This window comes from Anser anser, assembly GCF_964211835.1.
Source record: "Anser anser genome assembly, chromosome: 20".
NCBI classification, from domain to species: Eukaryota; Metazoa; Chordata; class Aves; order Anseriformes; family Anatidae; genus Anser; species Anser anser.
In genome coordinates, this window is record NC_139741.1 from 117,523 (window position 1) to 145,387 (window position 27,865).

At 40.2% G+C, this 27,865-nt stretch overlaps 1 protein-coding gene and 1 long non-coding RNA gene across 3 annotated transcripts in view; one reads left to right on the top strand and one right to left on the bottom strand.

The window, feature by feature from the left end:
• On the top strand, positions 1-27,024 carry SMTNL2 (smoothelin like 2). Of its 2 annotated transcripts, none has more exons than XM_083805847.1 (9): positions 1-858; positions 12,456-12,543; positions 13,256-13,483; positions 14,152-14,205; positions 15,731-15,806; positions 17,208-17,378; positions 17,951-18,068; positions 19,422-19,573; positions 24,846-25,386. In XM_083805847.1, the coding sequence occupies exons 1-9, from the start codon at positions 445-447 to the stop codon at positions 24,907-24,909; spliced, it is 1,365 nt and encodes a 454-aa protein (XP_083661973.1). In that variant the 5' UTR covers positions 1-444; the 3' UTR covers positions 24,910-25,386. The 2 variants fall into 2 exon arrangements, with proteins under 2 accessions (XP_083661973.1, XP_083661972.1); XM_083805846.1 differs by lacking the exon at positions 24,846-25,386 and adding an exon at positions 25,393-27,024 and having other exon boundaries at positions 6-858.
• The window catches only part of LOC310884303, a 31,553-nt gene continuing 4,556 nt past the window's right edge, over positions 869-27,865 (bottom strand). The window contains exons 2-3 of the long non-coding RNA XR_014574137.1: positions 20,617-20,672; positions 869-10,222 (exon numbers count right to left, since the gene is read on the bottom strand). This is a non-coding gene — a long non-coding RNA (uncharacterized lncRNA). The remainder of the gene's footprint in view (positions 10,223-20,616; positions 20,673-27,865) is intronic.

The window sequence follows — 27,865 nt, forward strand, 5'->3', positions numbered from 1 at the left end:
AGGCCCGGCCCCGCAGCCCACCGCTCTCGGCCACGGGCGGTTGCGAGCACGCCATTGCCCCGCCCGTTCTCCCGCCCCGTTTCGCTGTTCCCTGCTGAAGTTGCATGCCGTCCCCCGACGGTGCAAACGCGCAGCGGGGCGGTCCCGGGTAGCGTCTCCGCTCCCGGTCTCACTGCCTCCGTGCCCTGCTGCTGCGCGGCGCTGCCGAGGCGCCCCCCGTCGGGCGTGGCGCGGGTGCTGTGCGGCTTTGCCTCCGCACTATGGGCGCAGGGGCAGGCCGGCGCGGGGGTCGGGCTTAAGGCCTCGAGAAGCTACTGCGCGCTCGCGGAGGGGAGGAGTGGGCGGCGGCGGCGGCGGGAGAGGCGCTGGACGGGTGTCTGCGACCAGCGGATCGCGAGCCACCACCACCCGGCCTTTCTGGCCGCGCCACGGAGCCTGTGGGCCATGGACGCAATGTCGGGCGAGACCGAGGATTCGAACAGCCGCGAAGTGCAGACAGTGTTTGAGGCCCTGGGGCGCTACGAGGACACGCTGCGGAGCGCTGTTCGGGAGATACATGCGGACATCCAGGTGTTCAAACGAGGGGTGGGACGGCAGGTGGAGGAGGTGCTGCGCCTTGCTAGCCCCCTGGCACACACTGTCTCAGAGCTGCAGCAGGAGAACCGGCGCCTGCGGGTGCAGCTGGAGCGCCTGGCTCGACAGGTGGAGGCCCTTGGCCAGTCGGCAGGGCTGCTGCAGGACTGGCCAGATGGGGCAGAGGAGAGCCCCCCGCCTGCGGGACCTGGCTCTCCGGGGCCGCCTTTGGCCAGTGGCAGGTTCTCCAGCCATGCGAAGCTAGCGGTGACTGGCCGGAGTCAAGTAAGTGCTCACCGTGGCTGGGGAGGCAGTGGAGGGAGGGCCAAGAGGGTGCATGAGCACTTGGGTACGAGTGGATGCTTCGCGAGTGTCATTGAGCCCTGCACTGGCATGGGGGAGTGTTTAGTGTCATGGGGCACTTCTTGTGCAGTGTAGCGTCGATGAGTTTTTGGTAGGTACTCTGAGGAATGGCCTTGGCTGTGACACCATCTGGAGATGTTTCTGATTATGGCACTTCAAGTCCAGAGATCTTGGTTAGGGTGGCAGCAGCCTCTTGGTTCAGTACAGTTAGAAGTAAGAAGAGAAGTTGGGGGCGGTCTCAGCTATCAATATATACAGATATATGGAAATATCCATGTGTGCTTTCTGGAGTAGATTCAGGGGGATCTGTGTGCCAGCAATAGTGTTTGCCAGTTGGCAAGCACTTAAAGGAGAACAGCTCGGCAGCCTATAGCAGGCAGTAACACACTTCCCTAAGATAGTGACTTTACATCCTGAAGTGTGGCAGTTTTGCTGTGCAAGTGCAATGAGCATTGCTTTGGCTCATTCCAGAGAGCTAGGCCCCATGCAAGCTGTCATGGTATCCATGACCTAAACAAGCACGAACAGTCACATTCTCCCCACTGGTAAAACTGTTTCTGCGCCATGGTGGAGTGTTGTAACTTGGTGCATGGACACCCTAGTTAGTAGGAAGCTCATTTGACAGTGAGTTTTCTGTAGTACTTTTCATATATGCCTGGTTCTGTGGAAGGAGCTGTGAGAGTTCCTGTACAATTCTGGACACCAGGAGGTTACCTCCAGACAGTACATAGTGAATGTCACATAAAACTGTGTGGTATTAGAGAGTTGGCTTTTAGAGCTGACAGCCTATTTCCTATGATATTGATTAAGCCATGTCTTGCCTGAGGTCTTTGAGATTTGTAGCATGAAAAGATGATACATGGGTTATCCAGGCTTTGGGGATGGAAGATAAAAGCTTGGAAATAAAATTCATTCAAAGTTAATTTGGTGGGACTGGACAAAGATTCTGTATAACATTCCAGAACTTTTCCTCCTCACTGACTCAAGGGTGAGGGCATAGGGCTTCCCACAGCTGGCCAAATGAGAAGGCAAAGCTGCTGCGTGATGCGCTGTTCCAATGCCATTGTGGCAGTTGCTGCATTTTCCTGAAAATGACAAAGATGAACAGCGTGCACATCTTTCAGATCCATTCCTTTTTGCTCCATGGAGTCTTCCACACTTATTTGTATTGCAAAGAGCAGAAGTAAGCTCAGTACCAGGGAAGGGACAAGAAGATGTGGTTCCTCACACATCTCACTTGCTTCATCACCACTGTCTATTTGTAGCGTGTACTCCACACTCTGTGGTAAGCCTTGTGTCAAGGTTATGGCAATATCCAGCTCTAGGTATAAGTCTGGGTTAAAGCACAGAATGTACTTTTGTTCTGGTTGAGTTTTTCCCACTTAGCTTTGAGGGTTCAGGGAAGATCACTTTAGTACTGGTAGTTCTCCAGTATCTTCCCAGCAATTTTCCCCACTGGACAACTTCCAGAGTTAGCACAACTGATCGAGAAGAAATCTCAGGACTGAGAACCACGGGAGATGCAGCTGGAGCTACACACACCAAATGTATGCAGCGAAAACAAATTTTTTGTTGTTAAGGTCGTGATGTAGCTGTGCTCAAATGGCTAAAGCACAAGCCTTAGTCACTGTGCAGGTCACCTAGGTTTTTTGTCTTGAAGAAAGTGTTCTCTCAGTTGCTTGCAATTTCTGTTTATACAACCGAAGCACTAGAAGCAGAGTACCATACATGACACTGTGTATGTTTTCAGATAAACGAGTGGCTGTGATAAAAATTAATAAGGCTTCTAGCCATAGTAAATGCTTCTACAAGGAGAAATAAATAATACAGTTCTGGAAATAATAGCAAATAAATGTGTTCTTTTGCTCCTGAAAAGATGTATTGGTTAAGTTTCTTATAACTGTGTGGTTGATGCAGTGTTTATCCCAATAAAGAGCTGGGTTGCATTTCCTTCAATGTTTCTAGCAAAATACTCGGGATAAGAATTAGGAGTTTCTTTCTCAGATTGCAGATTGAATACTGGAGGTTCTGAGCATCTTTAGTGTCTGAACTGTTATTTTCTAACGTTGCCAGATTACTTTTCAAGGTAATTTCATTGAGGGGGGAAAAAAAAAAAAGTGAGGCTACGGAGTTCCAAGCATAGTTCAGACAAAAGTAAAGACACAAATCTCCTTTTAAGTATAATTTTTGGGCCACCTCAGCTATGCTGTCCTTGAAATCTGTGTAAGTGCTCACTTAGATGGAGCCAGCTGCCTTTGGTTCAGCGTATGTCAGTACAGCAAGTGAGCTGTTCTTTCAGGATGACTTTTTGTTTGCCCCCATTTCCTGCATAAGACACAATGGTGTTAATGTCGCAAAGGATCTGTTGTCTGTTTACCCCAGAACAGGGCTCTCCAGCTATTGGGAAAGGCAGCTTTGGGGAGGGGGGTGGTGGTTGTTCTTTGTTGTTTGCACGTTTATTTTTGATATGAACAGCAAAAAGGACTGCTTTGGAGATTTTCTTTTTTTTTTCTTTTTTCCTTTTTTTTCTTTTTTTTTCCTTTCTGTTTTTTCTCTCGGGGTGGTTTCTGTATCACTGACTTCCACAGAGAAGGATAATTTGGAAAGTAATTGGAATTCATTAGTTTTGGTATCAGGTGGTAATTTGGATCGAAGGTTGTCATGTTCACAGTCTTATTTGCTGCATTCTTTCAAAAGATTTCACAAGAAAAATTGCTCACTTTTCTTTTTCTATCTTGGAATAGTGGTGAATTTGAAGTTTTAATAATGAAAGAAGAATAACTTTTTGAATTTTTAAGACTGTAGTAAATCCGCTTGTTTAGTTGCTACAGGTGGATCCTGAAGTGTCTAATTATTTTTTGATTTACCCTTCAACTAGGTAGATCTTTCTGAAAACTCTGAATTTTATAAACTGAATAAAGGCGATACCTTTTATCTCTGTAAAACAAAAAAAAAAAAACAGGGTCTGTTTGGAGATTAGCTCTGTGGAATGTTCCAAGATCTTTAGATTATGGCTGCCAAACAGAAAGGGAATGTCCAAATCCAGCACTGACAGCAGCCAGTATACGAAACTTACATGGCAGAACCCCTGGGACTGGTTTAAAATTATGTTAAAAAAAAAAAAAAAAAGGATTAGTTTTTGTCTTCTAACTTTTCCTTTAAGCATTTATGCAGTATTTGTGGCATGTGATACTTTGTTTCTAAACATTGGAGCGGGGAGGTGGTGTAAAACTAATGGATAACATAAGTCCAGGATCTGGAGCTAGATAACCTGAGCAAGATTTTGAGTTAGTCATTCTGTAGACTGGATTTGCTTTTTAGTTACAATATGGTCATGTTTTTAGTAGAAAGATTTTTATGTAACAAATGATACTTGCATAGTAGAGGTGATCTTGCATGAGACCAGAACCCCGTTTTATTATGTTCTATATGTAAATATGGTTTGGATGGTGTAAAGCAAATTGCAGTATAAGAGACAGGAAAAAAGCAACACTTCTTTGAAAGCAGTACCGACTTGTTCCTGTGATGCTTTCCAGGCAGAAGATGGGGGCGGGGGAGAGGGCCCTGCTTTTTTTCTATTTGTGGTCACTTCTTCCAAGGAATCATATAATTCTGTGTTTTTTATGTTGTTTTCTTTTGGTGAAAGATTTGAGAATAGCATTTTAGCTATTCAATGCAAGACCTGTGTTTGAACTCAATGGTCTTTGTAGGTCACATCCAATTGAACTACGCTATTCTGATCCATTTTTTTCATTTTCAAGGAACCTTGATTGCAAAGTCTTAGTTTCCATTATTTGTGCAAGCATACTATTATGAGTATATATGTATACTCATAGTATATATGAGCTCTGTTCTAGTTGCACAGTTATCTGTGACACAAGAGTCTGCTCCCCTAGCCTTATGTCTTTTTTCTTGGTGTGACCTCTGAAGAAGACATGAACAGGCAGCATGGGGTTCATTTTTGTCAGCTCCAAAGTCTGGGAAAGTTTTGGTTAAAGCAGGTATCTTGGACTCATCCTTTAATTATGATCGTGTCTGTCACATAAACAGTTTTGATCAGCTCCTTCTGCTGAGGTTCAGGGATTCAAGTGCTTGACAGGAGATGTTTTTGGCAACTTTCCTCATAGCTGAGGAAGGTATCATTTAATTCAAAAAGTTGTTGAGAGAGTCGAAACTAGGAAATCTGTATGTTTTCTCCTTAAAAACACCTTGTATCTAGATTGTCCTTGACTCAATTTGTCACCTTTTTTCTTCTCCTTTTTCTTCCACAGAATGCAAGATGCTGAATAAGCTGCAGAGTAAATAAATGAAATTAAAAATGCAGCTCTGTGTTATGCCAAAGGTAGGGGTAGTTTTAAAAGTTACAGAAAGGAGAAAGATAAGCTTAGGTGTTGTCTGCCTTCGTCTTTTTTTCAATGTGGGAAGCAGATTAACACATCACTGTGGTAAGGATTTGGGGTTTTTATGATCAATCACAGTACCTTTTGGTGGTATTCTGTATAATAAGGGTACACCACGATACCTTCCTGTTCCTCTGTCCCCCTTTCTTTTCATGCTGCAGCCTCTCTTTGGCAGAAGCTCATCACTGTCTGCCTACTGTCAATATGTGCATTGTCTCATACATAGATACACTGATTGGGGTGAGCTTCTAGGTGCTCTGTATCCTAGGTGCCACTGGATTGTATTTCACCTATAAACAAAGCTGAGTCAGAGCTGCAATGAAATGCTTTTCAAAAAATCATTATTAGGTGACGCTGTTCAAATGGCTGCTCCTGAGGCTAGTAATACAGCAGAAGAAAGGTTACGAAGGAAAGTATTCCAGACTGTCAAAGATCTGAGACTGAGGCAAACTGGCTTTATATTGTTATAAGCACCTTATTTTCTACAAGAAGATTCTTCTTCCACTGACATAAGATCAACCCCAGAGGAATTAATGAACAAAACTGAGGAGGCGGTAGCACAGGGTAAGGGACCTAGCTTCTCTGATATGTATACAGGGTCAAATGTCTTGTGCTTTGCTCCAGATGGAGATAGTTGAGGTCTGTCAGGAGCCTTGTAGATGCCTTTGTGTGGCTCTGAGCTAGTAGTGATAATACGCCTTGGTGAGAGGCAGGTATCAGTGCTTGGGATTCAGCTTTATGTTTTGTTTAATACAGTCTAACTGCAGTGTGCTGCTATGTCAGGACATTTATGTCATCCTACGTATGACTGCTTGTTTCCACCACAATCTAATAACATAACTGTGTGGAAACAGGATCTGATAGACAACGAGTGGGTTTTGATAACGAAGAGGGTTATTTTTTCATGTGATTTCTGAGCTGACGTGATTTGCTCTGTGGTTTATAAGATCTGATACAAGGGAGGTAATGGAAAAAGGAGGCAAGGAATGGGAAAAAGAAAAGGTCTCCACACTTTAACAGTAGTGCTCAGGAAACGAAACACAGGCTTGGCAATGCATGAGTGTGATTATACAGTTTACCTGTGCTGAAGCTAACATGCAACTGGTCAACTCTGTGCATAGGTGCCCTCAGCTTCCATAGCTAGCCTACAGTGTAGACCTTCTTCCTTGTGATGTGGATTCCCAAGTCTTGCTTCTTGAGATCTGTCTACAGTGGTTGTTTTCCAGCAGGATCTGCTTTTGAAAATTCCCATGCCCAAATAAATCATTTGCAACTGTATTGTTAGGCTTTTTAACTGACTGCATTAATGCTTTTCCCCGTGTTTTTTTTATGTAAATATAATGAAAACAGAAATCTAACATATAGCTTCCACATACATCATGAGGAAATGCCTGAAGGTTTATCTGCAACGTTTATTTGCAATGAGAGAATGACAGGATAGCCACATAAATTGGCAAAGCACTGTTTTACAAGACTTCTATCCGTATAAATGACATAAGATTATGAAGGGTAAGCAGATGGAGAACACTGTTAGGTTAAACAAGAAAAGAAAAGCGTGCATTTGTGTGTCAGCCGTTAGCCGCTGTGGTTAACCACAGTCTTTCTGGTATTTTGATGCTATACTTTAATTTGGCTCTCTAACCAGGCTAGACTCTGATAGCTGTTTTCGCAAAGGTATCAAATAGAATATGTTTGAAAAATGAATTTTAAGGTGAGATCCTGGAGCCATAGCTTCACTACAGAGGATTTATCCCTTGTTGAGGAATTTGTTGCTGTTTGTCGTCCCTTGAAAACACTAGGGACCCTACCCTACCTGCGTGTGGTTCTTAGAAAGGAAGAATTCTCACATTTTTCGCTGAGTGAATCTCACATGCTGGCAGGAGTATCATCACTTAGGATCTTTCCACGGTGATTGTGGTTGAACATGATTTCCTTTGTGAACAAGGAGGACTAAAAATATTACAAGGGTGGTCTGTTTTGATACTGTTTGAAGAGTTTCTATTCAGTGTTGACAGACTGCTGGAAGGACATCTGTAGAGAACTGCCCAGCTATGCAGAAAGCAACAGAGAAATGCATAGCTGCGTTAGGAACACCTGGGAAGATCTAAACAAATATTACCTATAGGTATATCTCTGGTGACCTGATCGCACTCAACAGTTAGTCAGCCCAGGAGTTACTGCATGAGACATAATGACACGGGGAATACAAACAGGCAGATTAAGTGGTCCAGAAGTCACCTGACATTACATACCACGAGGCCATCTCAGTTCACATTGATGTGTAACAAGAGGGAGGTATCTCTCACACAATCAGATAAAGAGCACTTTTAGATCCGATGATTTTTATCATGACTCTTTTGATAATTGTTGCATTTATGAAAAATTCTGGAAGACTGAGAAATCTTGTTTGAGAGAGATGAATCTCATTCGTCTGTCATTCTTCTATGATTTGACCTTGTTTCAGGCAAAGGCTTGAAGACGTAACAGGTGTGTACCTCAGTGGCTCAGAGAGAAAGTAAAAATAATATATATATATTTTTCTAATCTCAGGGTCTGGCGTCTACTTTTTCTGAATGTGCAGGGTGTTCTTTAGTGGGTTACTGTGTTTCCCCATTTTACAGTGGCTTCCAGCTATGGATCTCCAAGGTCTTAACGTCATTGCAGTGAAGGAGGAATTCCCACAGCCCTAAAACTAGAGAAAGTATGATCACCCTACATTATACAGAGGCTACTGAGTTACTGAGAGATTAGTTCTAAGAGCAAGCCTAAGACATGTAACTCACTAGCATTAACTTTCTCTTTTTCAGTTTAACCAGTACCCCATCCTGTTGTTACCTGTGTTGTACAAATGAGTACTTCATATTATTAGGCACAGATGTATGTACCTATACCTCTGCTATTTACAATCTATGTAGCTAGCATTGACAGATTAAGTATTGTTATACACATGGGTTTGGCAGAAGCTTGGCATCTTCGAAGGGAAATTTAAAGTACTTTAGTCTGACTGTACAAAGTGCATGGTAGAACCAGACCACAGATCCTCCCAGTGTTTTATTAGCACACTGGTATTCATCACCTCCAGACTGGTGTCAGTTTCTTCCACAGCACTGTTAGCCAAAACATAGTAATCAGGTTTGCATAAAATAAATTAATGCAGCACCTGTCACTGCATTAGGAAGCAAATTCAGTGAGGGGGATGATATATGATCTTTGCAATGACTACCTCATTTGACTGTTTTGCTTCCTTGCTGTCTTTGATTTCAGTGTAATGATGCATCCTTTCTCAGCTGATTTGGTCATCTTCACAAGGACTGAGAGGCATGCTTTTCTGCAAATGTCATTAATGAAGCCTCTAAATGAAAGATATCCCATAAAAATCAGCGAAGCTCACAGTGCTTTTGCTTGTAAGAAGGTTTTAGATGTCGTAAAAGAGTGAGAATTGTAAATGCTCCAACTTCCAAGCTAATTTATTTTCCATTCCTATTGAATAAGAAACATAAAGGAAAATTAAAAGAAAATAAATTCCTTTTGTTCAAGTTGAAATACTGAACTCCTATATGGTTATGGATTTGGTTTATAGAACTCTGTGTGGTGTATCTTAAGGTGGGCTAACCAAGTTATGGAACGGACATTCCACAGCTATTTTAGGTGCATCTAAAACCTTAATGGGGGTATCAAAATAAGTCTGATTTTATTTCTTCTAAGGAACATAGTGCTAAAACTTGATGTTGTGTAGTTTTGTTTTGTTTTTAGAAGGCAGCTCTCTTAAGCATTTTAATGGTAAACAGACCAAGCTTGGCTCATCATGTAACCTCCAGACCCTTACCTAGCAGAGCATGTAAGTGCACGTGTAACTCGAGGAAGTTAATAGACATAGAAACTAGGAAGTAGTGAAACCTCCTGTCTGAGAAATCTTTAAGGGTCTTCTTTTCTTAGAGTGCATCTTCCACATTTTTATGAAGTCTCTGGTCCTCTTCTGAACTTAGTATTGTTTTGTTTGAATATCACGTCCGGACTCTTTTTCTCACCAAGTGTAAGAACAAAAAGCCAACCAAAACCAAACAAAAACTGACATGAAAATCTGACCTCAGGTTAAAAAGTAGTATACGACCCAATATAGTAAAATAACACCATTCAAGCTGAGCCTGAAATACATTTCACGGTATCTGAATGACCTGTAGCCATTTCTTTCAGTGTTTTATTGAAATATATCATTGTAAGAGACTTGCTTGCATTGCAGTAGGTCTTTATCTTGAAGTCAGGTTAATGGGCCTTTACTACACCTCAGCGGTTTCTCCAAACTGTGCTAGTCTTGAAAAGCCTGCGTACCAATTGTGATCTGAAAATACAGGGCCCAAGCTTGACTTCAAGGGAAGGATTTTCCTTGACTTTGCTATTACAGGAGCATAGCTCAAATTTTACAATATATACTTGTGTTCCATTGAAATCAGTTGGAGGTTGACACTTGAATATTAGGAAGGTCAGAATCTAAGCCCAACACTGTATGCTCTGTGAGAAAATTGTGCTTAGGCTGCCTTACTGTAATCTGAGTTAACAAATTTTTAGTGAGGCTTCAGACCGAAGTTACCAGGGGCTGCATTAGGTTTATACCTGAGAGAAAGAGTTCTTGTGTCTCAAGTAATGTATATTGAAGCAGTTTGTGCATTCTGCAGCATCTAACAAGATTGAATGCTTTTAAAATATCTCCAAGATGTCTGAAAGTTTTTGTCTGGTGTTCTTATTGAAGTTCGGATGAGTGTAAACAGTAGACAAGTGCCAAGAAATTATTTTTTGTTGAGCTGCCTTGAATCATATGGTTTCTCTATTTTCCATGAGATGTAATTTTTCCCCTTAGAAATAAGTTTCTCCAACAATTTCTGATGAAGCTGTGGACAAAAATAAGTAAAGTCAAATCACCAGTTTGCTCTGTATTTCCATTGTACAGAAAGCAAACAAATTATTTTATGTCTGTACCCTGCCTCTTTTCCTTTTTTATTTTATTTGTTTTTATACTCATCTGCAGCATAAAATCTTCATATTTATCTTCAATCTGTCTTTAAAAAGCAAAAAAAAACAACAAGAAAACTTATTTGAATTGAAGTTGTAAGGGATTGTATTTATAAAGACGTGTTACAGAATTTATTTAGGTATTTGGAATTTTCTTGGCCTGTCTGATAGTTAGATGCCCGTCTAGAGTCAATTCTAACTTTTTCACCAATTTTGTGGGAAAAAAAAATTGGGGGGGAAAATTTGACTCTGCTGCATGTATACACTGATTCTGGGCGGCTACATTTTTTTAGTTGAGGTTATTAGCTGTCTGCAAGGTGATTTCTTCTTTATTTAGTTCCTGAACCCCAAAATCATGTAACTTCTTATTGGTTATTTTAAAACAAACACAACAACAACACGGACGCACTAAACCACAAAAAACTTGGCTGATTTCCCTGGACATTAGGTGGAAAAAGTCTTGTTTTTTCCTGAAGAAAGTATCAGTAACAGAAGTTGCAAATTATAAGTCAGATATAAATGTCTGGGATGATACTTTCTGTAATGCTTTTCACGTATGTTCTCAGAATATGTCAACTGTCTATTTTATTGCAGGAAACAGAATATTAAATGTTAAAACATTTGATGCAGTCTGAAATACGTAAAGGTCTTTTTAACCTGACGTTGAGAGAAGTTATGAACTTGAATCCACAGTGTATTTCAGTGGTGAAACACTGATTATCTCATGAATTAGCTCAATAACTTACTTAAAAGGGCATAAAACATTAACAGGTAAAAATACTAGAACCGGGCATAGTAGGATTGAGGAGAGGAGAGTAAAATAAAGTTAGAAACATGATACTTTTTGTATGGAAGAAGCCTAACCTTGTAATATGAGTTGTACGGAAGGATGACTACTCTTATTGTCTTTAGTAGTCTGAAACAATGTAAGCTCTATAGCGAAGTAGCTTCTCAATGAATAGTCCAATTAGAGAGCAATGGACTTTTCATCTGGTAAAGTTGTGCAAGGTTCACCTGTCTTTCCAGGACTAGGTGTACACTATTCTTGCATCTATTTTCACACACCCATGCATACCCTGAGCCTTTCTTACAGATATCCTGAACACCCTCAGTAATTGGTACCTCCAATACAACCAGGCCAAGCTTACGTGTATGTATGTACGCATACAGCTCAAACACGTATTACTTCACAGGTGTAGGTAGTTCTATTAGCTGAATCTGCATATTCATGCAGTTAAGGTAATGCATGATGTAGGGTAGTTCTGTGAAAAATACGATAGAAATACCTCAACACAAGCAGTGGTATTGGCAGTATAAAAAAATGCTTTAGCTGCCATGTAGGAAGAGCTGGTTTTGCTGTTAAAAAGACTGCAACCAATTCAGAAGGAATTACCCAGTAAGTCTTTTGTATGTCCTCTTGTCGTCCTGCAAAATCCCCGTCTTTTTAAAGTCTTTCGCCGTTCAGTGAAATTGAGATTGTTAGCCCTAGACGAGTGTAATTTATGATTATTTTGGACTTAATGCATGTCCTTGTGAATTTAGTGGAAGTCCTGCTAAATGCAATCAAGGCTTTGTTTCTGATTATATGATTAAATGAATACCAGCTACATCTACCTATCTTTTATCACACGTAGATGGAAATTTTTGTGCACTAAGGCATTATTTCCATGCCCTCTTAATAGGGTGGATGGCCTTGTTTTAACATCAGCATCTCAGACTTTCTGATATAATGAAAGGGAGAGAACAGGAAGGTTTGACTTGGACTTACAAATTCTGCATTCCCCTTGTTTCTCCACAGCTGGACAGGGTCTTCTGTTTATCACCATCGCAGTGACGGTAGATGAATAGCTTACATAGCTTTATTTAAGAAAAGTGGATAAAGTGCCCTCCTAGGTGCATGGAACCTGTTGGGACAAGTATGTGAGGACTGATGCATGACCTGCGTTGCCAGTGGTCAGTTTTCAACTTTTGGCCTTCAGAGTTAAGGAATTGCTCCCATCCTGTATTGTGGTCAGTAGTATGGGGAAGGCCTGTTTTTGGCTGGGGTTTCTGGGTTTTCCTCTGACTTCTGATATTGTTTGGAATTTAGTTGTCTGTTTTCTGCTCTGACAGAGTGTAGACCTGGATGACCACCACAAACCTGAGTTTAGAAGAGTTTTTAGTTCTTCCATCATTGAAAATGGACACCAGTCTTCATCAGGTAGGAAAAGAGCAAGAAAATAAATAGCACTACTTGTAAAATACCTGATCATGGCAGTCATGGAGCAGCTTTTGGTTGTTGGAACCATTAGAATCTGTTATGGATTCAGCATGGATTTTGTCCTGTGGCACTGTTTATTTCCTACTTAGGAAAAATTAGGAAATAATTATTAGGAATAAAATATTAGGAAATAATTAACTTTACAGTTGACCATGCACTATAGTGTTTTATAAATTAGAGCCTATTATTGTTAGGTTATCTCAGGGCACTAGTGATAATAAGGCCTGCTATTCTGGGTTCCATTTTAGCCTTACATCTCAAAACGTTTTGCAAATTACCAATCCATCATCCTTCAGTGGGGGAAGGACTTCTTATCTCAATTTTAGAGAAAACTGAGGCAACCAGCACTTGATAAAATCAAGAAAGGAACAAGAATGCTGACTCCTAATCCACAGCAGAAGACTGGGTGCAGGAGTTGCACAGAGGAAGAGGAGGTAACTAAACGTAGGTGCTAGTGAATTAATGATTTGAAGAAGCTGTTCTTGCTGAGTGTCATGTAGTGCTGTAAATGGTATAATGTCTCAGAGGGAGAACGGGGTAGAATAATACCAATGCCTTGTAAAATTAAGTTGTTGCATGGAAATGGGTTTGTAACTTTGTTACAAATCTGTAAATAAATTTAATTCCTCTCTGCTTTTCTTTTATTCATCAGGTCAGGCAAAAGTCTCCCGTGAACTGACCTCTTTTCGCATGTCAGATTCTTCCCCTGAGGCCCATGCCCCTGCAGTCACATTACAGATGCCTCACCTTCCTGTTACTGCGGTAACCAGAATATCAGGAGAAAGCATCTGTTCAACAGGAGCAGCTAATGCATCCACTGGCATTCTTGGACAGAGCAAGAGCAAAAATGAGATGGTATTGAAAACTTCCAACCAGTCAGGTAAGAGAGGAAAAAAAGGTTTGTTTTCTGAAGATGTGACTCATTTTGTTACTTCAGGGAACTGGGAACACAGTGGTTGTCTTGTGACCTAGAGGTAGTTATCAAACCTCGCTTCTATGGCTTCTTGTTCCATAGTGAGACACTCCGATTTGAAATACTGTGGGTCCTACTTGGAGGTTTAGGTTATAACGTCACATCTTCAGAGAATTTTTGCAGCCTAATATAATTGAGTTCACAATGCAGCCTGTATTCTAGCACAGTTACTGAAGAAGTATCTTGAGAAGTTAGGCAGATATTGGCTAACAGGCTCAAAAGTCATGTGGAGGCGGGAATGACCAACAGCAAACTGAAACACATAAGAAAGTCAGAAATTGCAGAATCTTATTTTTATATCTAAATTAATTAAAACAAAATGAAATCTTGTATCATTTGATTCATATTCAAGTCATTTGTCTTTGAGCTGTATTTCAGGTGTGTTTAGTCATGGTGATGCTTATTGATCAGACTATTTATATGGGTCAAAAATTACAGAGACAGATCAGAGAGAGATCAGATGGAATTGCCAGTAAGAGACAGGGATTATTTGCAGGTTCTTCTTTCAAATTTTGTCTTATTCAAGCTAAGAATGTAACATAGCCTTCCTTTGTATTTTTTTTTTCCTGTTTCAGTGAAGGCCTGGAATTCAAGTACATTGAGAACATTGGCCTCATCTGCCACTGGAGGTGAGCATTCCTATCAGTGTGTCATGCAATGCATATTGAGAGAGATTCCATGGGGAATTCAGATCTAAGTGTCTAGTTCCATTTAGTAGGTACATAGTAATGTTAAAAGTTGCTAACAAAAATCCATGCAGATTTAATTTCACAGGTTCAAAGCAAGGGATACATATCCATATGCGCACAGTGGTGTGCATGTGTGCTGTTAGGCAATCTATGTAGTGGAAACAGTTGGTGCCAAAAACAGTGAGTCAGACCAGATAGTTTGAGTGGTGAACGTTTCAGCTGACCAAGTGAAAGCTGTGACTGAATGCAAGCTTAATGGCAGCTGGAAAGTGGTGGGCCCACCTTACAGGTGTTGAAGCAAATTAATCTGAGCGGAACAGTAAGTAGTCACTTTCACATACAAATGTCTCAGAGGAGACATATGCCTTAAGGGTTTTTGATTCCAGTGGCAATAGAAGAGTTGAGCTCTCTACAAAATTACTTCTGACAATAATGCCAAGCTGTTACTGTCTATACAATGTACTGGCATTTAAGTTATCTCAAGTATCAGCTGAGCAGAGATGTAGCTTGTCCAGAATAGGGATGATATTCCTCCTTAGCTTAACATCTGTGGGATTTGCACAGATATCTAGCAGATTTTTGTAGTTCCAGATTCACATCTGTATGCTGGCATTTACCAGGGCGTGTTTTAAATGAAAAATCTAGTTGGTCTGGGTCCCTTCTATAGGCAGTGGGGAGAGTTCAGCACTCTGAAGAGGGTGATTTGGACAGCGTTTAGGTTGGATTGCTTCTAAGATGCCAGTTCTTTGTCTATAGAAGGAGCCTTCCACAAATGAGTTCCTGCCTTCTGCAACAAGTTTTGGCTTTAGTGTGTTGAAACTGGACAAATCACTCCATTATTTCACGGTTATAGAGCCTAGCCAGAATATAGTACTGGGATCTAGGGTGGAAAGCACAAAAGAAGCAACACCAAGGGTGAGAGGAGGAAGATGCAAGCTTAGCTTTAAGCCACCTTTGCAATCTTTGGAGTTTATTCTACTTCACAAATTAAAACAATTTCTGGCGGAAATTAGGTCATTTAAATTGTGCTCTGTGCATGGTAAACTTCTTGGGACTCCTTATATATGCCAGAATGACTGTTGCAAGCTGAGCTGTAGCACCCTTTCCTCCTTTCAGTGAAATATCACTGGCAGTGTGTCCTCAGAGGTCTGCGCAAGGAACTGGAAGAATCCAGCCTTCCCAACAGAGGTTTTTTTGAAGGCATTTTCTCACAGCCTTTTCCGACCTGTTTATACAATCCCTGCTGCAGTGCAACAGTTTTGCAGAGGGTCTGAATCCCTGGGGAAAATCCTTTCCTAGCTTGCTAGCTTAAACTGGAATCTAGGCAGAGGCCTGCAGCTTCTTACTGTGGTGAGTGAAAATCAGTAGTACTTGGCTGTCCATCAGGATAAGGTTTGAAAACGTATGAGGAAAGGAGAGAAGAGTTTCAACCCTGTTGCATCTTTTTTTTCGTATTTTTATACAGAGAATACCACATCTGTCGCTAAGCCTGTCTCAACTGCAAGTTGTGGGATGAGCAGTGGAACCAAAACTGGTGAAAGGCAGGTATTCTTCTTGATATTTTGTTAGGCCATTATGTTCAGTATAATCTCAGTTAACAGGTAGGTATTCTGCTGATTTAGAGAACAGGTGAGTCCCAGGTGCTGTAATCTCAACCTGTTAAAGGTTGTGAGTGCTCCTGAGGGGCTACATGGAGCACAGATGGGAAGGGGTAAAAAAAAAAAAAAAAAAGCTTTCTAGAGCTAGAGGAGTTTAAAGCAGACTTAATTGTGGATTTTACATTTTTATGCTGTTAGTGAAACTCTTAGTGCCAGTGGTGGATTTTTGTTATGGGGAGCAAGTTGTCAGGCCTTTTGGAAACACTTCTAAAAATTATCAGGAATTTCTGCCTTGGGCTTATTTTTGGAAACCAACATGTGAGTGCCATCATACATCCATAGTTTGTCTAGGCTAGAGTTTGGTTTGTAGATAAATGCCTTGCAGGGTACTGAAGACTTTCATTTGTCCTTCAAAAAACTGGCTACTACACATTTTTGATTAAGTCAGAGTCACAGTTGCTTAGTGTAGTATTACATGGTATCACACTTAGTACTGGCATATCCAGGCATCCTCAGCATGCAAAATATCCATTCAAGAAAAGTGGGAGGGCTGCCAATTTAAGTCTCCTAAGTTGGGCTTGCAACTGCCTTGAAAATCATCCCAAATTTGGCATTATATTTTTTCTGAGTTGGTTCCAATGTTATCACTTCAATATTTGAGTTGTGATATACTGAGCACCCTGCAGAACTTGCTGTCAAGGAGATCTGACCTCCAGCTGTACCAGAGATTAATGTGTGACACTGATTTTATTGCTCTTTACCTCAATTGTTCCATCTTTGTAGAGGGAAACACCTTCAAATGCCATGTGTGGTTTACTTCCTTAATGTTGATGAAATGATTTACAGCTCAAAGACAAATCAGAATATAATCCTGTGTCTTGATCAAATTAGCAGCTTGCGGTCAGTAAAGCAACAGTGACATGAGCTAAGGATTTTGTGTACTATAATTAAAAATTTCAAAAGTACTTCCTGAATTACTCTTCAAGTTCTAGTTTTGAAACATGACTTGACTCCTCCAGGAACCCAGGAGCTGAAAGTTAAAGGGATTTAGTGCTCCTAGGTGGTTTCCTTAAAAGTGTTTAATTGTTGTTCTATTTAGTGCTATAAAGCCTTTGTGACTTGGCCAGCTGAGTCTCATAAACGTTTCCTTAGAAACTTCTGTTCTCAAGTGCTATTGTCTATCAATAAAGCTTTAACTTTTGCTTAAATTGTTTTTTGACTCATTCACGTCCTGTTTAGGGAGGTTTAGAGTAGGCAAAAGCTGGGCCTCTATGCTGACTACTGGCACTGCAGAGATACACTTTTTTTCTTTAACCACATACTTTTCATGTAATTTTTCTGCAGGGCAGCTGACAGTTACTGTGATGTGACACCCAAGCCTAACTCCTCTCCTTCTACTATACATCACCAAGTTGAAAGGAGGCGAGAACTGGTGCGATCTCAAACGCTCCCACGGACTATGGGAACACAGTCCCGGAAAGCGCTTTTTGAGAAATTTGAACAAGACAGTGCAAAGTATGTCACCCCCTTGTGTCACCAGAATGGGTTTGTGTATGGGAAACTGATTTGTTAATTACTGCCAGCAATGGACAGCTGGGTGGGAGAACTCTCTCAGTGTAAGATTTTTGAGCTCGAGGACTCTAAGGTCATGTATAGATTTGCTGCCATCACAGACTGAGCCATGGAAATTCATAGCTATAGATTCCTCTGGCTTTGGAGTTGTTCAGCTGAAGTAGCAGATGCCTTTTATCAGGAGAGAGTGTTGTGAAAGCTGCCTCCTCCATTATTATAAGAGACTGGGAATATAGTGACTTTCTGTTGTCATTCATTAAGGACCAAAAACATGGACTGTTCTTTATGCATCATGGTGAGGTCACGATTTAAATAGAGGAGGGCATGGAATCCTGGCTTTAGTGAAATGAAAATGAGTTTTTCTTGCAGGACCAGCAAGTTGAAGTTTCAGCCACGTATTTCTCAAATATCACCTGGACAGGGACTGACGTGGGCAAGGTTGCATAGATGTTGCTGACAAGTAGGTTTAAGTTTTTCTAGGATGTAATTTAATCTGGTTTCTGTTAATTTTCCAGAGGAAAAGGAGAATCCAGAGCTAAACTGAAGAGATCGCAGAGTTTTGGGGTTGCCAGCGCTAGCAGCATTAAACAAATTTTGTTAGATTGGTGTCGCTCAAAAACCATAGGATACAAGGTGAAGACACGTTAGCACTTCCAGCTCTCTTTTTCAGGAGAACTTGCCAAAAAAGTACTCAAAAAGTAAATGTAAAACATGCTAAACAATGAGTTAACTTTGTCCAAGGTCATGATGTTCTGTATGGGTAACATGTTGCATGGGCAAAGCTGCAGGAAACCTATTGCATGAATGAGGTTCTGTATGTCTATCAAAGCAAAACATAAGTGTTTGTCTGAAAGTCAACATTAATACATTAGTTTTTTTGTCTGAAAAAAAACCAAACTTTGTGCTTATGGGTATGGACTTCAGTGTACACTCAACACATTTTATTTTCATAGTAGCAGACTTTGATTTCTGCATTCTCATTACACAGAGTAAGTTCTGAATAGCCTTTTACCAGTACGTGGAGACCATCTCCCTTTTTCTACACAGAAGACCAAAATATTCTTTCCTAGTTTTAGAGAAACACATTTGTATTAAATAGTTGAGGTTGAATCACGGAGTGTTAGTGAGCTAATTTCTGCGAGGTAACATCAGTGTAGTTAAGAGAATTAATTTGTTGAGATTTTAGTAATTTTTACCTGGCCTTAAGCCACAATTCCCAAGTAATTTCAAGGAGAAAATTTTCTAGTGTTCTGGGTTGTATTTTGTTTGTTTATAATATGTTTTTCATCTGTTTTGTAAAATGTACATTATTATTGCTGAACTCTTAATCACAGTACACTTAGGCAGAGCTACTAAACATGACTGTTAGTTGCTTAACAGAAAAGGTGGGGCTTGAATTTTATATGATGGGAAAACAGCATAAGGCAAGATACCAGTATGTTTCACTTCACTCTGGCAGTTGAAAGTGACAATAAGCATTAGTTCTAAGAATCAGGTTTTGCAGTAGGCCTAATTCGTCCTGTATTTCTACTCATCTGTGTAATAAGCATTCAATTAGGCCTTATTGAGTAGCAAAGCAAGCAAGTCTTTATCCAGTATTGCTCACAGCCACAAAATGAACTGTTCTGCAGCTATAAATTCCTCATAGAAATGAGCAGTGTCCTCAGTTTCCACAGATAGTGAGGTGGTACATTAGACCTGCTCCGGAGTTCACTGAGGTTTATAAGATTCTTCACGGTATTTTCAGTGGGCTTTGGATCAGGGACCGAGAGGGTGTGTTTGCTTTGTATCTGCTGAGCATGCCATTTATTCTCAGAATACAAATAATATTATGGATATACAAAGGGGGGAAGAAAAAACATAACGCCTGTGCTATGTTGCTTTGGTTAGTGGGAGATCTGGACAGAAAACTGCAGTGAGCAAAAGCAGCTGTTCTTCCAAGTTTCCTGGTGCTGCATTAACATTTGCGTTTTTTCATCATGACAGCATATTGATCTCCAGAACTTCTCCTCAAGCTGGAATGATGGGATGGCATTCTGTGCCCTTGTGCATTCTTTCTTTCCTGAAGCTTTTGATTATAATAAGCTTGACCCAGCTAATCGCAAGCAGAACTTTGAGCTGGCTTTCACCATGGCTGAGTGAGTATCACGTTAGATCTCTGTTAAGTGCTTCCAGTTCAAATCTTATCAATTAGGCAGCAGTGAAGAGTTTCATTATTCTTCTTGTAGATCGTATACCTTACACGTGTCATGCCAAAAAAGATGATAAAGCTCTGCACAGAGAATGCATAGAGCAGGAGACTCAGCAGGCTAAAATCGGGTGTGGTTTTACCAGACACAGAATAATTCACTGGAGTCTCACATTCAGGTCTTTCACAGTCTTCAGGTAGTACTTGAATTCTGCTTTCTCACCTCTGAGATCCTAGCAGCAACTGCTAGAACATGAGACTGCTGCTAGAAGCAGTCACTGTTAGCAGCAGGTTTCACCCACGGTATTTTACCACAGGACCACATCTGTGTACACTAGATGATATTGCTAACAAGACTGCTACAGGAAAATTTCAAATGTGCTTTGAGAACATCCACCGCAAAGCCATTAGATTTATATGATCTATGGAGTTCTTATTTTTGTTGCATGTCATTGTTTCCTGATGTTGTAAGACAGTACTGCAGTTTTGTCCTTAGATCAGCAGGACACAGTACTGGCTTTTTTAGTAGGTCACAGGAGCGTATGTGCAGTCAGTAGATTTCAGTTGTGCTTGATGTAGATGTAGAAATTCACAGCTTCCACCTGTCACACTTCAAGGTTCCTCATTTACTGCCTGCTGCACATGCTTGCCTTCCAAGATTCCATTTGATAGTGTGCATTGGTAAGAACCACATTCCAATAGGATGCTGCTTTTAAGGCAAAATAGCCTTGGCAAATATATTCTATAGGGGTTGTTACTAAATTTTACTGACAGATTGGGCATTTACATGACCTGAGAAATAATATCTGGAAAGTTCATAAGCCTTACAAATTTGTATTTTCTGGAACTTAAGCAAAACATAACCCAGCGTGTACTTAGCAAAACCCATTAGAAATACTAACAAAATAAACAGAACAGATTACATGACAAAAGTAATTGTTAACAATGTACTGTGTGACAGCATGGTGGCAAGCGGGACTTGCATGCTTTTACCTTAAACGATCCATGTTTAGGTGTCTGAATGGCTTCCAGAAAAAGGAAGTTGCAACCTGTAGGTAAAAATGCATTTAGATGAACCCTGTTAGTTTTATATGGGGAATGTATGTAGTTTAAAAAACAAAACCAACAAAACTGAGATGAATTCTGTCATTAGATTGTCACTATTTCACTAATTCCGTTGAATTTATGCTGAAATACTATTTGACAGTTCAGATCTGCTTTATGTCTTTATATTTGATAGCCAATGAATGTTTATACTTGGGTTGCAATGTGTACGATGTTGAACTGAAATAGCCATCAAGCCGTATCATGGTTGCTAGTCAATGAAAAAATAACTCGTGTGTCCATGTTCCTGTAGCTGACCCTGCACTAAGCAGAAATTGGACTAGATGACCTTCTGAGGTCCCTTCCAACCTGAATTCTGTGATCCTTAGTAGATCTCAGTGAGTTCAGCATTTCTCAGAGTGACAGCTGGTATTTCAAAGATTTGTTCAACAATATCGTTTATCCCATTACCACACAGGGAATCTTTGTTACAGCAAACAAGGTGTCAGGCATATTCTCCAACTTTTTTGCAAATTGATTTTTTTTTTTCAGCAGGGTAAACATAGAATGAAGTCAAGAAATAAAAACCTGAAGGAAGCATCAGTCAAGAGGCTGGACTTGAACAGCCTTTCAGTTCATACTTACTCACCATGTTTATATACTTCGTAACAAGCAAAGCAGAAGTGAATATTGCAGCTTTTCTACTGGGTCCACTAACCATGTTTACTGTCACTACAGTGGTTTTATGTTGGAATACAGGCTGGATATGGCTCTGGGCAGCCTGCTGTAGTGGTTGGCAACCCTGCTCAGAGCAAGGGTGTTGAAACTAGATGATCTTTAAAGTCCTTTTCAACCCAGGCCATTCTATGATTGATTCTGTGATTTATGTTGCCAGTGAGTACTTGGTGTAACTTCTGTGTCCTTACATTTAATTGAGCAGTTTTCTCAAACTGATTTTTCTATTAGCTTTTCTGTGGCCAAGAAATGCATAATGAGATGCTGAGCAGCAGCTGTGCTTGGGTTTATTTTACAGTGATGTTTGTTTAGGTCTGCAAAATGTTATTAACAGGGAGGAAATGTGTTCAAATATCAACCTTTGACTGCAGTTACCATATATGCTTATTATTGTCTGTGTTGAGGGTTTTTAATATCACGACAGCTAAACTTATGCACAGACTGGCATTAATAAATTCTACTGCTGTAGAGCTAGAGGTTTGCATCTGTGGTAGGTGGTGCTCAGACTCAGTTCAGCTCAGTTAATGTATTTGAATAGTGTATACTTACAGTACAAACTCATGCAAATTACTCCTCAGCCTGCAATAGAGGTTATTATGCATCTCTTTTATATAGCACTTAGTGAATTATTTTGATATTACTTTTCATAAGTAGTATTAAAATGGTATTTGATGGACTATTGATTGGACACTAAGGAACCCTCTCCTGGCCACATGAAATGGAGACTTTCTGTTAAAGGCAGCATTGATTTGACTTGTTCCGTAGCTGCAAAGATGGGTAGATTAGTCACTCAGCTTCCCACAGATGCTTCTTCTGCTGCAGACTGATGTGAAATTAAGATGGTATTTCCTCTCCCCCTACCTTAAAGTAACAAGAAAAAGTAGATGTTTTAATGGAGAAAAACAGAGACTACAGTACTAGTGAAATCCCTATGCCCTGTCTCTTTATTGTTCCATAATATATTCAATGTCAAAAGGTCTGAGACAAATTATAAAGTGTCTCCTTTCCAGTGTTTATAAAAGATTACTTGCAAGTATGAGAAGCCAATTTATAAAGAATCAGGGAGAGGCAGCCAGGTGCTATACTCTATCTTTAAAAAAAACAAAACTTGAACTTAAGCTTTATAAAGCTTATCATTCTAGAAGTGTAAGCTTCACGTTTTTAATTTTAAACATCACTTTAAACTTTAATTTTATTATTTTTTTTTTAAATTTAAACTTCACATTTTATTGTGTGAAGACAGATGTTTGGTGATTTTAAGCATTTCAGTGTAATTATGCAGTTTAATGCTATAATAGCAGCAGTATAAATATGGTGTTTAAATTGGAAGAATTTAGTAGCAGCTACTCTAAACCAGCCTTAGCATTGACATACTAAGCTTGAGAAATCAGTCTCATAATTTATGCTTGGACAGAAGAGGAAAAACCTACTACTCTACTACTATTACTCTCAGTGTTTGGTGGTTATTGTTTTTTGTTTTTAATCTTTTTTTTTTCTTCAAGTAATGAAGGAATCTTAATAGATTTGTCTTTATCAATCAAAAAAAAAATTTTAGTTCATAGGGCACAAGGAATCCAACTTCTACTAACAGTCTGTAGGAACTGGACACTCAACTTGTAGCTGCTTGGCCAATCCCACATGCCTGATACCTGATTTGAATTTGAGGCATGTTAATATATCCAACCTCTCCAGACAAAACTGTGACCCTTGAAGGAGGCGCAAGCAAGTAGATTAACTTCTGGAATTTAATTTTGTGGGAGGATTCAGAGAATCATAGAATGGCTTGGGTTGGAAGGGACCTTAAAGATCATCTGGTTCCAACCCCCCTGCCATGGGCAGGGATGCCACCCACTAAATCAGGTTGCCCACAGCTCCATCCAACCTGGTCTTCAGCACTTCCAGGGATGGGACATCCACAACTTCTCTGGGCAATCTGTTCCAGTGTCTTCCCACCCTCATAGTAAAGAATTTCTTCCGAATAACCTAATCTAAGTCTCCCCTCTTTTAGTATAAAACTATTCCCCTTGTTCTATTGTTATCTGCCCATGTAAAAAATTGCTCTGTCTTTTTTATAAGTCTCCTTTAAATACTGAAAAGCCACAATAAGGTCACCCCAGAGCCTTCTCTTCTTTAGGCTGAACAACCCCGGGTCTCTCAGTCTTCACATAGGAGAGGTGCTCTAACCCTTTGATCATCTTCATGGCACTCCTTAGGTGCACGTGGGTGCTGAGAGTGCTCTCAATCCCACTGTCTGTCTTTGATAAAGACACTAAACATCACTGATCCCAAGATGGACCTCTGAGGGACACACTTATCACCAGCCTCAACCTGGACATAGAGCAGTTGACCACAACTCTGCCTGTGGCCATCCAGCCAATTCCCAATCTACTAAGTAGTTCACCCTTCAAATACGTAATCTCTCCAATTTAGCTAATTTAGTCTTGTGGGGCTGTTAAAGGCCTCACAGAAGTCCAGGTATGTAGTATCGGTTGGTCTTCCCTTGTCAGCTGATGTAGCTACTCCATCATAGAAGACCACCAGTTTGGTGAGGCATGATTTGCCCTTGGTGAGGCTGTTCATCTTGGTTCACCTGTATCTGTATGCATTTTTGTAAAATGGACAGAGACTCTCCATCACACTGTCCTTTTTGATGCAGTGTGCCAGACAATCAAAGATGATGGTTGTTAGTCATCATGAGTGGGAACTTCTCAGCTATTCCATCATTTTGTTTAATAGTAAAAAGAAATACTAGCTTTTTGACCCAGTATCAACATGATTCTTATTTGCTGTTTTGTTTGACTCGTATAATAGAACATTTCACGTGGTGTGCCGCTGGGTTCAAATTGCCAAATACTGATTGGATGGGGGGCATACAGTGGCTTCCTACAACTTCTGATACAACTTCAAACACTGGTACCACCACACTGAAGCTGCGGGTTTCTTTCAGAGATTTATTTATTTATTTATTTATTTAAGCAAAAACTTACAGAACTGCATTTGCCATTTACCATTACAGGAAAAAAATGTTGGCTCTCCCTATTCCAGCCCCTAGCAAATGAATCAATTTGAGAATTGCAGTTTATATGCGCACATAAATTTCCTTAAATGTCAGTGAACTGAAAGCGATTCTACAACACTTTCAGGCGGTTGATCTCTACAGTAAAACTATCTACAACTCTCAAAGGAAAGTTGATGTGTTTTTCTATCTCAGTTTCTGTGTAACAGTAAGTATATGGGAGAACTCAAGAACTCAAGCATACACACAATAAGAAACATTGGTTAAGAAATTACATACTTCTCCGTAGCTGTGATGGCCTTTGAACTGTTTTCTTCTATTGCCAGAAAGGGTTCCTCTCACAATTATTGCTGTTAACCTTTATGAGCTTGGCAGATCAAATATTTACTGCTTTTGTGATTTTTTTTTTTTTTTTTTTTCATCCTAGACCTCAGCAGATCTTTTCCTTTCCATTGTTCCAGTCTTGGTTAGGCTTCCGCTCTCCAACATGATGATCATTTAAGATTGTTGTCCAAGTCACTCACACCTTAAGGAAAGTGAAGGTGGGGGAAAGCAAACAAAAAGAACCCACAGCCACTTTGGCCTGTAATTAGTAGATTTCATCTCTTCTCGAGTTTTCCCATTCTTTTGGAGTTTCCAGTATAATAAGTAGAAAAACCCATGACTTACAAACTCATATCACCCTATTTACTGAGACTCGAGCAGAGGAATGAGAGATTGCACTACATGCCACAGAGATGGGATCAGATTCCAGTAAAGGGGAAAAGAGGGAAAGAGTAAGTATGTTCTGTGTTAACAAAAATAACAGTTGTCAACAGTACCTGAGCCTGACCATTTCACTGTTGCTGATAAATCTCAGGATTTCTTATATACCTCATTGATGCTCAAATCAGAGCAGCAAAGGAATCTTGGAAGTAGCTACAGGCTTTGGCTTTAACTCTTGATTTGCTGGATCTGTTTTATTATTACTACAGGAAAATGGCTCACTGCGATCGTCTGATAGAAGTGGATGACATGATGGTGATGGGCCACAAGCCAGATCCCATGTGTGTCTTCACCTATGTCCAATCTCTATACAATCACCTACGACGCTTTGAATAAAACCATCAGCACCTCTCCAGCCAGAAGGGTCAAGTACAGTATGCTAATGGAAGAACTGACATTTTGCAAATAGAACACTATTTAGTGCTTTTTACTGTCCCTCTGCTTGCATTCACGTGTCGCTGAATGAAGTGTTGCTGAGCAGCGCCTCAAAGTGTTGATCATATCAGCAAGTCAATAACAGAAGAAGCGTGTTTGAAAATGACAAAAACATAGGGAAAGACAAATGCTGTCATTTTGGTGCTAGTAGTAGGTTGGATTTGTAATATTCTTGTAAAAATTACGGGAAGCTAAATTTTTGCTCCTGTCTCTGTTAGACTCACGGAATGGTTTGGGTTGGAAGGGACCTTAAAGATCATCTGGTTCCAACCCCCCTGCCACGGGCAGAGGCACTTTTCACTAGACCAGGTTGCCCAAAGCCCCATCCAACCTGGCCCTGAATACTTCCAGGGATGGGGCATCCACAGCTTCTCTACCATGAACTACTTTATTAGCTGGGGGGGGGGGGGGGGCAGGATGCAAAGGTAAAGTATAAACTAACCGCTGAAGAGTTGGATCACCAAGTTCTGTTTGAAGTGTGCCTAGCCTATGACACTGTGGAAACAACTTTGAAAGCATGTTTTAAATACATATCTTAATACATATCTGAAAGATACTTGGTTAAAATAGCAGGATTCCAGGTACTGCTAATATAGCTTTAATGCAAGTGAGCAGGGGTCAGGCAGGCCTGTTACACATTTGTAATGTCTGCCATTGTTTTCAGTTTTTAACTTTGTTTAGAATGACCATAGTTCTGAGGAATGTGTGCACCTGTTGCACACTCCAACAAGTGCACTATAAGGATGAACACACTGTACTTGTGTTTTGCAGAAGCGATCAAATTAGGCACAATGAGAAATCTGTCTACAGTTGGTATGTGAAATGCATAGTTCCATTCATACAGCAGAATACTTCTCATTAGCAGAATACTTCTTATTGACTAGTAGAGCCAAGTTCAAGTGCAGCTACAACATAAGGAGCAATACTGGCTTTATACACTGAATTAGTTCACAGTCCCAGGTCATGGATGATTTTCCTGTGTGATGTGAGTCTTAACAACACAGGTAAGTGCTTGGCCAATTTAGGCATAGTAGGAAATAATTACATAAAGGAAATTTTAGACAGCAAAAGTACTGCCAGTTCACTAGGGGGAATTTACATCCTTGCTACAGTTTAGCTTGTTCACAGCTACACAAAAGCCATTTGCAGTTTCCAAATCTCCTCTCACTTTAGAGAGGTGAATGGTGAGGATTATCTGGTACTTGTCATCAAAATGATTGCAGGGGAGTGGAAGACTGTAGGCTGATTTTTAACTGCTGATGGTTTGCATGTAAGGAGATGATAGAGATGATGTTATAATTTTAGAAAAATTTGTCTGTGTGCGTTAAAAGAATGCCTGATCTAAATTGTATAACCTGGACTATTGGATTGTATAATTAAATTGAAATTAAAGTATGTAATGTATGCCCCCTGCTGGATTTTTTTTAGTATTTTTAGTTTAAAAAAAGACTGTGTATACGACAGTTTGTGTTTAGCAGGAGTGATAAAAAAGATAATACATTGTCAGCATACTGTATTTTACACAGATTTTTTTCATGTTCTGTGCTGCATCAAAAATTCAGTACTATCCAAGGTGGTTTATTGGCAACTTTATGCTATTTTTAAAGGCTAGATCAATTTGTTCTATGCAGGATTTTTAAAATAATAGCAGAGCCATCACCTGCTGTTTAAAATTATTTTTCCATGTAGCTGGTAAAACTTTCAAACTCCAAACGCTTTCAGGATTTAAGCACATTTTGTCCTTTTTAGTCAGTGTTTTTGTTTACAAGGTATTTCTGTTCTCAAAAAGCAATGCAAGTGAAGCTCCATCTTATTGTACTAGCTGTATATGAATTTAAAAACAAAGACAAAAAGATAACTGTTATAGACCCCCACATACCTCCTTAAAATTTAATCAGTGCAAGCATTTTTATAGCCCATAGCTCACTGCTACTGTCTGCTTGATTTTCATTTTTGAAATAAAATTTCCAGAGATGATTTTCAAATAGCCAAATCTAGACCTATCATGAGGGTGCTGCATCTGCTACAACTAGACATTATTAACATTAAAAGGGTAGCCAAAGCAGGCCCAAGGAGTCTGTTCCAAACTGTCACTGTCAGAGATTTTAGACTTGTTTAGGGTTTACAGCATCTCTTCCCCTAAACTTCCCCTAAAAAGCTTGGCTCCTGATAAGGTCTTGTAGACATACATGAAACAAGAAGTGCTATTAAGTCAGGATTCATAACAGGAGAAAAAGTGACAGTAGA